Source organism: Cupressus sempervirens, chromosome 1 (genome assembly GCF_028749045.1).
Source record: "Cupressus sempervirens isolate cs-2001-9-10 chromosome 1, ASM2874904v1, whole genome shotgun sequence".
Lineage (NCBI taxonomy): Eukaryota > Viridiplantae > Streptophyta > Pinopsida > Cupressales > Cupressaceae > Cupressus > Cupressus sempervirens.
The window spans coordinates 350,130,274-350,143,614 of NC_143118.1; the positions used below are offsets into that span (position 1 = coordinate 350,130,274).

Consider the following 13,341-nt stretch of genomic DNA (forward strand, 5'->3'; position numbering starts at 1 on the left):
AAATTAGTCCAAATTGAATTTTAACTCCATTGGTAGGGAGACAAACTGGACACAGATACGAAAACAATTTGATATTTCACAACATCCGTGATGATCGTATTCAAGATGCTAAATGACCGTGTCCACTTATCTGACACTAAAATTGTATACAAAATTCAAAAAATAATTACAAGGACAAATCCTCTGCAGTTTAAATCTCCATGCCATTTAGAAATAAACAATGGATATTTTATTTTATTATTAAAATAAAATAAACGAATTTATATTACAAGTCATATCTTAGCCCCTTATTCCTCCTTCGTACAAATAAATATAAAATGCTTCTTGTTGAATATAGATGTTCGGATATGTCTTGTTTTATTTTTCTCTCCTTGAATCTATTATAAATATAGTGAATAAGAGTTGTGTCTTTATGAAAAAAGATATCCCTTATTAACTAAGGCTCACTTCATTAAAATTTTAATTATATATTGATACTTTTATAATGGATGCACGCTTCAGAAATAAATCCATCTCTCCTTAATCATTTGTTACACCATTGTAAACTTTGCTATTTTATCCTTCAATCGTAATTATTTTAACCATATCCTTAATTGATGACCTCTGATGGCACCATCATATCTAACTAGATTCATTGTTTTGAGTCTTCAATTTATTTGCTAAATGCCATACTATATTCTTGCGAGGGTATATATGATAGGTTTTTTATTTTAATTTGGGTATAAATAGTCTCTGCAACATCAATGTTTTATCTAATCTAATCGTCGTCTTTGTTAATCAAATATACTTCCATTACTTTGTATATGTCATTGCGAAGGAGATATACTTTATCATTTGTCGTTGATGAAGTTGTTCTATTATCGATGTCTTCTAAGTTTCTCAATATGATTCTTGACACCATGGTTTTGACTTTCACATCACATTTATTGGGCATCATCCTGAAGATGTCATTGCCGCACATCCTGATGTATCCCTAACAAATATCATACCTTTGGTGAAAATACCCTACTCTACGTGTCGAAGTGTAGCCCATATGCAATTTCAAAAGTTTGAGGTCTCGCAACCTTCTATCGTGAGTGTAGGTGTTAATACCACAGAGTTGGTCATGCAATTGCTAAACTGAATAAAAAGGTACATAGAGCCGGTGGGCAATTGATAAAGCTCTCTACTCTTGAATGTATACTCTGTAAGCAGCACATATGTAAATTATACAAACACCTCAAGTCTATTGTAACTGTTCTAAGGAAGTGTGCACAGGAGGGTAAAATCATTCGTTGAAAGATCGAGCACAACTAAAACATTCCATTCAATCACGGGAAAACTCGTAGCTGCAGTATTTTTTGAGTCCTAAACATAGTTGGGATTGCATTGCCTTTCAATATGTCTACCTCGCTACATCTACTAACCCCTTATAATAAGGCTCCCACAACCTGGCACTCATTATTGCCTTTTCTATAAGAATTTGTTACTATGACACTCTCAATAACATCTTTCTTTAATTTGCCACCAAAAAGTGTATAAAGGGCGATGTACAAAAGCAATATGCTTATTTCATGAAGCCTTGTATATAAGAAGTTTGCAATAGTGAGATGAATCTGGAAGCTCTCCAATGTCTGTCCTTACTGTTGGATGACAGGAAACCACTTCTAGTTTGTTTGATGCATATTATTTGAATATAATATAAGTAGTGGGTAAGATTTAAAGATTTTCTCTTTAGTATGATATTTGGGACTATATAAAAAATTTAGAGTTCCATCACTTTGTACATGTGATGTCTATAGTAAGTACTTTTTTAATTGAATCCTTAAATGATTGAAACATTGAGGGCACTTCCCAAGCCTCAAATAGAGACTTTAGTACTTGGAAAGAAGTAGACTAATTGTCTGTGTGATACTTCTAGTGCCATCATAAAAAGCTTTTGGAACTTAGCAGCATACACTTCTACAACTCCTTGTTACCTTAATAGTGTAAGTTCCCTAAAGTACCCGTTGAGGTGTTTTTGATCAAATATTTGGAGGAGGTCTTGGGTGAATTCATCATAAGTTGTTAACCTTTGGTGGTCTTGAGTAATAAGGTCATGATGTCACCAATCCTCTCTTTTAAGCATTTGTCATGTTGTCCTCTTCTCTTATTTGGGGCAATTCATGTTGTAACATCACAATAATCTATAGGAGACATTTTTCTTTATTTCAAGATCTAATTTTGAGCATGCTTCCACAAGTTCTTCCACACTATCCATGGCTTGATTGCTTTCTTCTTCCCCCCTTGTAAGGGAGTCTTATTGGTCTAGGGGTTGATACTTGTTGTGAGGTTTCACAACATCGCCCCATTGCAAACAGGGACACCTTCTTTTTGCTTCTCGTTGGTAGGTTTAGGTAGTAGAGTAGGTTGGCAACAATTCAAGAGCCTCTCAGAAATGAAATGTTAAAAAAAAAATTTAAAAGGCAAAAAAATGGCATGTAAGAGCTAAAGGTTAAGTGTCACAAGTTGAGCTGAACTAGCCAATGGCCTAGAAGAAAGAGCAAGTCTTTGTTTAAAATCACTATGTTAGATAGAAAGGTAGCTCCACCTTGCCAGATAAGAAGGCGAAATCCACTTCCTTAAATCGCAACTTGACAAAAAAGGTGGAATTCACTTCCTTCAACTTGACAAATAAAAAGGTAGAATCCAATACTTTTTATTGGCAACATGACAGATAAAAAGGTGTAATCCACTTCCAAGTGGCAAATTGTCAAATAAAAAGGTGTGACCCACTTCCTTAAGTGACAACTTGACAAATAAAAAGGTGAAATCCACTTCCTTAAGTGGCACCTTGACAAATAAAAAAGTGGAATTCACTTCCTTAAGTGGCAATGAGATGAATTACATTAATTGAACAATGGGGCCAAAGAGATCAAATTAAGTGGGGGACTTTGAACTAATGAGATGGGCAGCAATTAGAAATGAGAGCATGAACTCAATCTCATAGGGAATCCAAACCAAATGAGACCTTTAAAAAGATCAAATGCCTTGGGATCCAATAATAAGTCCTTTCGACTGAAGAAGGAAAGCCTTACCTCAATCATACAGGGACCTACAGCAGTCAATGTGTGGCCTAAATTCAAGGATAGCACCTTACAACCAAATGTATGACTTAAATGCCAATCAGCAGACCTAAATATGGGCATAGGTCCAATAAGCCAACCCTTTTTCCTAGAGTATGTACCTACAATCAATAACATGAGTGAGATCCAATTGACGAGGCCTAAATCTGCTAAATCAGGCCTTAGATCAGTGGCGTAGGACCTCACATCCAATCAAGTTGGGCTTTGAATTCAAATAGGTCTGGCCCAATCCAAATGCGGTGGCTTATTCTAGCTCGCAGTCCTATACTCTAAGCATGTAGCCAGATAAAGGTAATGTGTGGGCTTACATCTGTCATACATGAAACCTGAATTCGAATAGGATAAGGCCTATGATGAAGCATATGAACTTAAATAGGGCCTAGAATCCAAACATACAAGGTCAATGCAGCCCTTAATTGCTTAATGCATGGCCTAAAAATAAATAATGCTACAAATAATGGTTCAAAATTCTAAGCACAGGCCCTAAAATATAGACGCAAAAGCATCACGATCAGAGGTATGGGCCCTCAAAATCCAATGTGCAGGTTTGAAATTCGACGAAATAGGCATTAATGTGTAAGTATGTCCTCATATTCAATTACTATGTCCTTAATTTTAATAAGACAGGCCCTAAATCTGATCACATGGACTTTGACTTCCAAATCAGTGGGCTTTAATACCAAAGATATGGCCCTATTTCAATAATCATGGCCCCAAATCTGGCATTAGGCTCTAATTTCCAATGAGCAGACCTAAATCTGGCCTTCACCTTGGTCACCTATATCAGAATGGACAGATGTCTTTGATTTCACCGCAAATGCAAAACAAATAGAACCTATCATTTGCAGGGCAGATCAAATTTCCAGGAGCAGAGATTACTCCTTAAAAAGTCAGATTTGGAGTCTGATCTGAAAATTCAACATGTCTGGATTCAATTGATGGTACTGAGAGCAGACTTAATAGATACACCAGACTTCCTTACTTGCAGGTTTGGTTGCATGCCTGGCAATTCTATTTGATAACAGCAGATTGATTGGGAAGAAAATTTCAACAAAGATTGATGAAGTCTGCTAAAATTTGGGCTTGAAAGAAGATAAGAACTGCAGCTGTGGGCATCTGTAACCCAGAATTCTCATTTTCCACCAGAGAAATGGGAATATTCCCAAAAAGCTCCAAATTCAAAGTGCAATCAGGTCTATAAATCATAGTCACTAGTTCAACTTTTGCACTAAGAGAATTCATTTGTAGTCAATTAAAAACGAAAAGGAATGATGAAAATCAGTGTTGGGACATGAAGTAATGAAATCAACTTTCAATTAACTAATCATATTACATCATAAAAAGTTAAAGAAGTGTGTAGTTCTCAAATTCAAATTGGAAATATAATTCAGAAGATAGATAATTGAAAATCAGTTTGACTTTTTAGATTGCAAAGTATGAAGTGATATATGTACAAAACAACTTTTTGTTTTCCAAGGTAAACACAGGAGGATGAAAGCAAGGTGGAAGCCTGGAATTAAAGTACAAGCATGAGATTACAAGTGGGCCTGGTCGTCAAGAATGTGAACCTGATTTCAAACAGGTGCAAAGCCAAGACTTCAAGAATCAACAAGAGCCAAGCCATTTGTCAAGGTGCAAATCTAAGTCCAAGGGATTCGTGGTGGGTTCAAAGTGCAAGAACAAGCCAAGGCAATAAGAAGATTTCCAAGACTAGAAGTTTATGAAGAGGACAAGGAGTATTTTTCAAGTCTATGAGATGAACATGCTGAGGTGGCACACATTCACCTTTAACCAATTCAAATGCACCACAAGTACCATATTATGTCCAAATTCACTAAATTAGCCAAAAGAGGAAAAGTTGAAGGAAACTACTCCTAAAAGAAAACTTGTTGTAAGCTCATGTGGAATTTTATCATTGGCCCATTGATGGGTGTCTTCTCTTGTAAGCTTCTACCTAATGATAATCTATGTTCTTATTGGCCCATGAAAGCAATGTAATTTTCTAATTGCCCACATGTTGGTGCCCTAAATGTAATAGGGTGTGCATTTAATAAGTAGAGATTATGAAACCCTAATTAGGGTTGTGTTGGATTAATCTTGACCCTTGATCTTGAATCAATCTTGACCACTCATTGCAGTAGGACTATTATAAAAGGCCCTGCCTTCTCACTTGTAACTTATTAGATTAGATTAACATAAGGTAGAATAGAGAGAGACTTGGAGAAATTGTTGCCATAATGCTATCAAAGTAATTATTAATTCATTGTTGGTCTTTGCACTGGATTTCTTGTGTTTCTTTAGAGTATTCCATGGTTTCTTCACTTCCTCCTTTAGATTTTATTTCATGTTGAGTAGAGGTAGAAGTAGATGAATGGAAGATATTGTTGAATGGTGATTACTAATGGAACTAGTGCCCATACCTTTTGGTACTTGTTAGTTGCAAATAACAGTGTACTGTTAGCCAAGGCCCAAATTGCAAGTGCTTAACTTCTAGTGGAAATGTTCATTTGTGTCGTGCGTATTGATAATGTGAAATTCTGCATCTTTAGAAGATGGCACCCTTTTATGCCTAGTTGAAACGGCGAAGCAAGCACTGGTTAGAGGCTCACCACATCATCAGCATTGTCTTACATTCTGAGATTTAGAATAGCATTCTCAGCCCTTATCCTTTGTAGTTTGTTTAGTTGGAAGAAGTCAAAGTCAAGTAGGTATCCATGGAGTGAAGAACATAAGCCCCTTTGTGATAATCAGCACAACACATCATAAAACTGAGTGAAAGTCCACAATAAGTAGGAACCTTAAGGTTGTCTCATTTGAACACACAATTCTTATACATGATTAGCATATGAGCATCCTTATTCAAGAGAGAGTTAAAGGTTTGGTAGTCCATCTAGAATAATAAGTATTCAGTTTTGCATGTTGTAGTGGAATAAAACCCACATCAACAATACCCCTATTGGTTGTTGCTTTCAAAATGGTTGGAGTGGAAAGTCAAGTTGGTATCCATGGAGTGAAGAACATAAGTTCTTTTGTGATAATCAGCATAACACGTTGCAAAACTGAGTGAAAGTCCACAATAAGAAGGAACCTTGAGGATTGTCTCATTTGAACACACAATTCTTATACAATGATTAGCATATGATAATCCTTATTCAAGAGAGAATTGAATGTTTGGTAGTCCATTTGGAATATTAAGTATTCAGTTTTGCATGTTGTAGTGGAATAAAACTCACATCAACAATACCCCTGTTGGTTGTTGCTTTCAAAATGGTTGGAGTAGATATCCCTCCTATTGTAATGGATGGGCCTTGACATAGAGTTATTCATGTTTTAGATTGCTTGGAGTGAAAGTTGGTCATTCTCTTGTTCTACTCCATGAGAGATTCAGTGAGGATCCTCAATGTTGATTTATCAGGAGGAACGCTGCAAATGTACTAAGCACTGCCAAATTGGTTTGTGTTTTCCAAAATGCAGCTCTCGCTTATAGCATAATCCACAAAGGGATATGTCCCTTCAAGAGACATAACCATTTGTTAATCAGATAATTAATATAATAATTAATTATTTAAACACACACACATACATTTATATTTATTTATTACATATAAAATGTATATAACTCCAATTTAGTCTCTTGAGTTTATCCACCTGAAGCTACCAAACATTAACACTCCCTTTTAGCTAGGGAGGATAAACACATGACCATATATTACCTCAATGTAATATAAGAATATCTTTGCTCAAAAGATAATTGAGTATTGGCCTCCATAATATCAACATATGAAATTCACCAACAATCTAAGTAATGGTCTCTAGAATATCAATACTTGATATCCACCATATACTCAATCAGGCAATGGTCTGCAGAATATCAACATATGATATTCACCCTTTTGACATGACATTTGAGTATTGGTCTCCATAATAACAAAATATGATATTCACCTAATACTCTAAGTGATGGCCTTCATAATATTGAGATGCAAGATATTCACCAAGTACTATGAGTATGGTCTCCTGAACAGAAAGTTGCATGATATTCACCAAGTACTCTATGTACTCAAAAAAGTTTATAAGGTATGTGCACAAACATTCTCATAATGCTTACCATATAAATATCCAACATGCAAAGTATAATTTATCAAGATTTGCATAAATATCGTAACATATCCATCATAATAGAAAATTAAGTTGTTGTAAGTTCGTCACCTTTCAAGAACTTCTGCAAATACAAGTGACATCATTTCGAAGTTGCCGCTTCCTCATGATGTACACAGGGGGTAGGCCCATTAAAATCACATAGTCACAAGGTATATTCATGAATCGCAATCCTCTTGACTGCTACAGTTTATTGATCATTGAAGAATCCATCACAACATGGTTTACTCCCTCTAAATCAAGATGACCGAGATCACCAAAGGTTGACCAAATCATATCCTTTATCTACTCCCTCTCTTTCAAGGTTGCCTCTAATGAAATGTCAGGCTCCCTCTGAGTCTCAATCTCCCTTGTCCTGCAATAACATTCTCAGAGAAGATCCAGGCAAATAACTCATATACATAAACACATAATGAATAGACAAATGTAATGCTCTGTAATACTAATTACTTATCTCATGTAGACAAAGAATGACGCCATAATGATGAATCCTCATAGGATTTGGGAAAGTTTTTAGTGTAAGAGAGTTCCTCCTCAGCAAGACTCTACTTCACATACTCTCATTTTCTCACTTCTTTTTTATTCACTTATTATTTTATATCTTTATTCAACTTTTCATATTATGGTGATAGCTTTTCAAAAATCATGCCTCTTTATTATATCAATAGTAAACATTATTTATATAACTTATCTATTTCAAATTTCATTAGTCGTCATCTGCAAATAAGAGGTCTTTGTCTTTTATTGATTGTTGGCTTCACATTTTATTTTTTATCTGCCATCCATTCATTTTCCCACTCTAATATTAGGGGCTTCCTATTATCCCCTTTCGAATGCTCAAGTATATATCAAAATCAATATACGTCGATAAAGGCTACGCACTTCAATGTCTACCCCTATATCATTTGATGTCTTCAACAATAGCGATTCTGAATAAAAAATTGCACCCCTTGTGAATCCTTGCTGAGTCGAAAATGGGCAATATTAAGATTGGAAGCCCCTTCCTTCCATCACAGCCCTTGCTACATATCACCCTCCTCCGATAGTTCAATGGTGCCTCCATTTTGTACCTAAGCAATGACACTACTCATATGTCACTTTTGTAAATAGGAATGTTGGGCAGGTTCCATATCTCAACTTTTCCTAGATTATGCAAGGTGACAGATCTTATTCCTACCAATATTTTATCGTCACTTTTTATTCATTTTCTAGGGTGATAAGTTATTTTTGGCACTTCTACTGTTATTATATGGATTTTTAGATACATCCAATGAGGGCCTTTTATGTATTATTGACATCTAAAAACTCACTCTTCCAATTACTTCTTTTAATGCAAAAGGAATATTAACAGAGAATTATGTATTCAACTCTATATTTTAAGTTTAAACCATCCAATCAACCACCTCATATTTGCTCCTATTCTTAGTCTAGGATCGACATGTTCCACTAATGGACCCTTTCAAATATAGAATTACAGTATTGAGCAACATGGTTGGGATGCATATTTTGTAAATATTTCCTTTTCTGATGTAGCATCAAAGCTTTCGCTCTCTTTGCCTACATTTGGAAATACACTTATGATCAATCATTATTTTATTTTTCTTGTTCTATTTGATTTATCAAGCCCAGTGTAGTTCCCATACTGGATCCAAATCTAAATGTGGTATGGGAAGTAGTGGCAACTTCCAGTCTCTTAGAATATTATAATGTTTCTTTAATGATCATCTTAGTTAAGTATTTAGTTTATTAAATAGTTTATATTTTTGTATTTAGTTCACAATTGTTTTTATTAGAAACATCGTCATTGTAAATCTATATAAGGAGATGATTGTAAATCTATATAAGGAGATGATTGTTCATCTCCTTTGTTGACTACAACTACAACAACATTGGTTTACCATAACATGGTATCAGAGCAGGTCGATGGGATTTCATAAAATTTGGGGGATTTTTTAAGGAAAATCCGAGCTTCTTTTGATTTGGAATTTTTTCCAAAAATTTGCTTTTCGATTTTTAGAAATAAATATCATTAGAGATATTTTATGAAATGTTTGTGGTTCCTCTTCAAGGATTTTTGCTGAAAATTGCAAGCCTGGTTAAGGGTTTTGATCCCACGATTTCTTGGTTGCCGCGAAAGTCTAATTTTTTTGGGTTGCATGTGTGTTGCATGTACTTGCATGTTTGTTGCATGTGCTGGTTTACCATGCGAAGTTTCGTGTTTGCCACCCTTGAAAATTTCTAATGGGTTTTCATTATTTTCCCCTCATAAAAATTACTCATGGGTTTCTATAATTTTTCCCTTAAAATTTTCTGATGTAATTCGTGAAGTTGCATGGGATTCCTTAGTGGCTTTATAATTTTTTCCTCAAAAATTATCTGTATTTTACTGTTTTTCCTCAAAAATAAAGCTTTGTATTCTTTGGTTTTGACTAATTTTTCACCTCAAAAATTGTGTTGGGATTTTTTTATTTTTCTCCTAAAAAAACATGGCTTTTTGCAATTTTTTTTGGGGCATCGTGCTCATCTGCAAAGTTTGGAGGGTTTGCCGATTTTTCCTGCACATTGTGTTAGTTGTTCTCAGTATTTGTCTCTGTCTTGAGAGAAGAGCAGCTTCATTATCCAACATTAGGTTGGATATTTTATGATGATTTATGATTAGATGTTTTGTTGATTCTGGGAGGGTTAGCGGCAGATTCATCTCAATGGCAAAGTCAGTGGTTGGCTCTTGTCTCTTGTTGCAAAGCATTCTACGAAGGGGGCACCCTTCTCTGTTCTTTTATGGAGGAATTTTGGCTTCTTGGTCATTAACATTTTTGCAGATCCAAGGAGGGTCTCAGCAGCAGCAAAATGTTTTGAAAAATTTATGATCAAAAGACATCAGTTAGACAATGACCATTAAGGGAGGGTATTAGAATATTATAATGTTTCTTTAATGGTCATCTTAATTAAGTCTTTAGTTTATTAAGTAGTTTCTATTTATGTCTTTAGTTCACCATTGTTTCTTTTAGAAACGTCGTCATTGTAAATCTATATAAGGAGCTTTCATCTCCTTTGTTTAATACAACTACAACAACATCGATTTACCATAACATACTTATCCTTTAGGTTATATTTTGCATTAAGAAGTTGCTCTTCATGTGTTGTACGCTTCCTTCAGCAACAACAGGTAATCAATAATGCATTCAATGTTGTGTCAATCTAGCCCATCTATAGTGAACCACTAAGGACCATCCATCTAAATGCAAATGTTTTCCCATTATCAAGTAGAGTCTTTATTTTCTACATTTGCAGCATGGCTCTGATACCATGTTGGTTTATTAGGAAGATCGCTATAAATGTACTAAGCACTGTCATATTGGTTTGTGTTTTCCAAAATGCAGCTCTCTCTTGTAGCATAATCCATGAAGGGATATGTCCCTTCAAGGGATATATCCATTTGTTAATCAGATAATTAATATAATAATTTACTATTTAAATGCACACGTGCACGCACACACATATATATTCATTATATATAACTCCAGTTTAGTCTCTTTGGCTTATCGAACTAAAGCTACCAAACATTACAACTCAATTCATTACCAAATTGTTTACTTGTGTTGTTGTTGGGTGTAAGATTATTAGTAGATGTAAGTTTCCTTCTTTCTCTTTCTGAGGCCCTCTGGCTAGGTTGCATAAATGATCTTTCATGGGAGGGCAAGAAGGATGCTCTAATACCAATTGTAATGTCGCTTACTAGATCTTCGCCTTAACTAACCCTAGAATTCCCAAATAAGGTATGGAAAATACATACAAATGTAAATTGTCCACTTTGTATCTATTATTAATCTGCCTCAAATCTGCAGCATTATATCTTCACTAAAAGAAGTTTGAAATATCGCCAATCTCTGTTTAAGGGCTTTCATCCACTATTTATCGCTGAAAATTAGAAGGGTTTTGTCCTCTAATTTCTAACCTAGCGAGGTCTTTTTCATCAAGTTGTTTGAACCACTGTCCACACTCTACAAGTAGTGATGAACAGGTGTAAAATGTATTTACAATGATACATCTACTCAGTCATCCTCCAACAGTCATGACTTCAAATACCCCTTGATTGGTAAAATCTACTAATTTTATTTTATAATATCAATTAATACATGATTTTTGGTGCTACCTCCTTCATGGTGTATCACTGTGTTTTGTCTTTTACTTGCAACAAATTGTTATTGGGGATCTATAGTGCAAATCAGTCTTTTTTCCACACAGTAAAACAACTCTGTAGCAGATATTATACAAACACTATACATCATCTAAGAATCTTTCGCCAAAACAGGTGTTCCTAGACATCAATATCCAAATCTCCAACAGTCCTACAAAATCTATATCCTATCAATCAAATTACTTAAATGGTAGAATTAAAATAAAGCTTGCAATTATTATTTTTCTAATTACATTGATTTGTCCATTGAAAATATCAAATTTCTTATAGTAATTTCGCAAAATTTATTTACAAAATGAGTATGTGTTTGATAGAAAATATATATCTGTTCTGTTTAGCTTTAATCAGACTATTTAACAGCATTTCCAAAAAACTGGACAAATGAAACCTTTAATAGGACTGAAAGAATGTATTAGACCGCAAAGACGATTAGGATGAGCTCGACTATCAAAAACAAACGGGATTCGACAGAAGGCCACCGGGTTGAAACCATGAGACATTACGAATTCTTGAAAGTGGATAATATATTGCACCCAAATTTCTAAATGGGATAAATTTATGTGGCAAAAAATAAAACATTAGGCTCAGTGTGAATCCGCGAGCGCAAATCCCACGGAAAAGAGCCCCCAAAGCATTGAAATTGATTATAATATAGCACACGTTTTACAAACCCCCAGCAAATAGAAATGGACAGAAAATCCAATGTTGTTCTGAGGGACAAATTTAGTTATAATAAACCTAAAAACACCCTCAAATGAGTAATCTATAACAGAATGCTAACTGACAAAGGGAAATTATCAAATCAAAGAAAATGGAGCCGATGTGAAATATTTATACAACCCTCTGTAGCAATTAAATCGGAGATAACCCAAAAATAGGGTATCCATTAGATCAACAGTAATGAAAAAGGAGATATGATCTACTAACCGCGTGAAAGAAAGCAAGATTTCCAGGAGGCATTAAATCGATTAGTGTTTCTTTCCTCCTTTGATCCGATATCAACATTGCCTAGCAGGGCCGGTGGCGAACACGGTAACGTCGATTTAAAGCGGCCGTGTGAGATTAACTTCCGTCCCGCTCCTCGCAGCATCCTTTAGTCGATCCTGTCACTGTCGCAAATTAACAGAAAAGCCCAGCTAAATCAACACAAAATACCCTCGTTTGCGCTGTATTAAATCGTTCAAAACATTAACCGGTAAAAAAATATGATACAAACGCAAAAAGAAAGAACCTAACGCTGAAAAAGATGAAAAACAAATGCCGTGGCTCCTTGCTTCCTTGCAAGGCTCTCGAATGAGGAGGGTGGTTAAAGGGCAAGTCGCTGTTTAATCTTCGCCATGCAAACTTCACTACTTCTGATTTTTTCTTTTTATTTACTTAAATTTAATTCAACAAAAATGTTTAAGACTTTTTCAGATTGTTTAGAAAATCTTTTTTTACAAGTTTATAAAAATCTAACTTTGTTCTTTTATACTTTCATTTCCAATATTTCTTTTCTTAAAAGATCTCTAATTTTTTTGGGTTCTTATATTTTTATTTTGTGAGGTTTATAATTAACATTAGAATATTGCATTCATGATGGGTATGAAAATGATTTTTAGTCCCTGTTTTTGAAATAAAAAGTGACCAAAAATAAGGGGGTCAGTCCTTACAACCAAAATGCTGGTAACCAGCACATCACCAGCACAAACCAACAAAGAACATTACTGAAGCAAAAACATACTAAAAAGCAACTTAACCACTATATTTCTATGCAAGCTACTAACCAGCATACTACTATGAACAGAAACATCTAAACTATAGTAGAAGTCTATAATGTTTACCATACTACTTAAGTTCATCATAAAAATTGTTGGCACAACCAGACCAACCCAAGTCTAA

General features: G+C 34.8%; 1 protein-coding gene across 4 annotated transcripts in view; it reads right to left on the reverse strand.

The window, feature by feature from the left end:
• LOC149577671 (succinate dehydrogenase subunit 5, mitochondrial-like) overlaps positions 1-12,740 on the reverse strand; it is a 34,933-nt gene extending 22,193 nt beyond the window's left edge. The window contains exons 1-2 of one of the 4 annotated variants that reach the window (XM_089824976.1): positions 12,697-12,740; positions 12,388-12,569 (exon numbers count right to left, since the gene is read on the reverse strand). In XM_089824976.1, the coding sequence (XP_089681102.1) occupies positions 12,388-12,550 (163 nt within the window). In that variant the 5' untranslated portion in view covers positions 12,551-12,569; positions 12,697-12,740. Of the gene's footprint in view, positions 1-12,387 lie in introns of all 4 variants that reach the window. The other 3 variants (XM_089824979.1, XM_089824993.1, XM_089824986.1) reach the window with 3 other exon arrangements.
• Between the last annotated feature and the right edge of the window lie 601 nt (positions 12,741-13,341).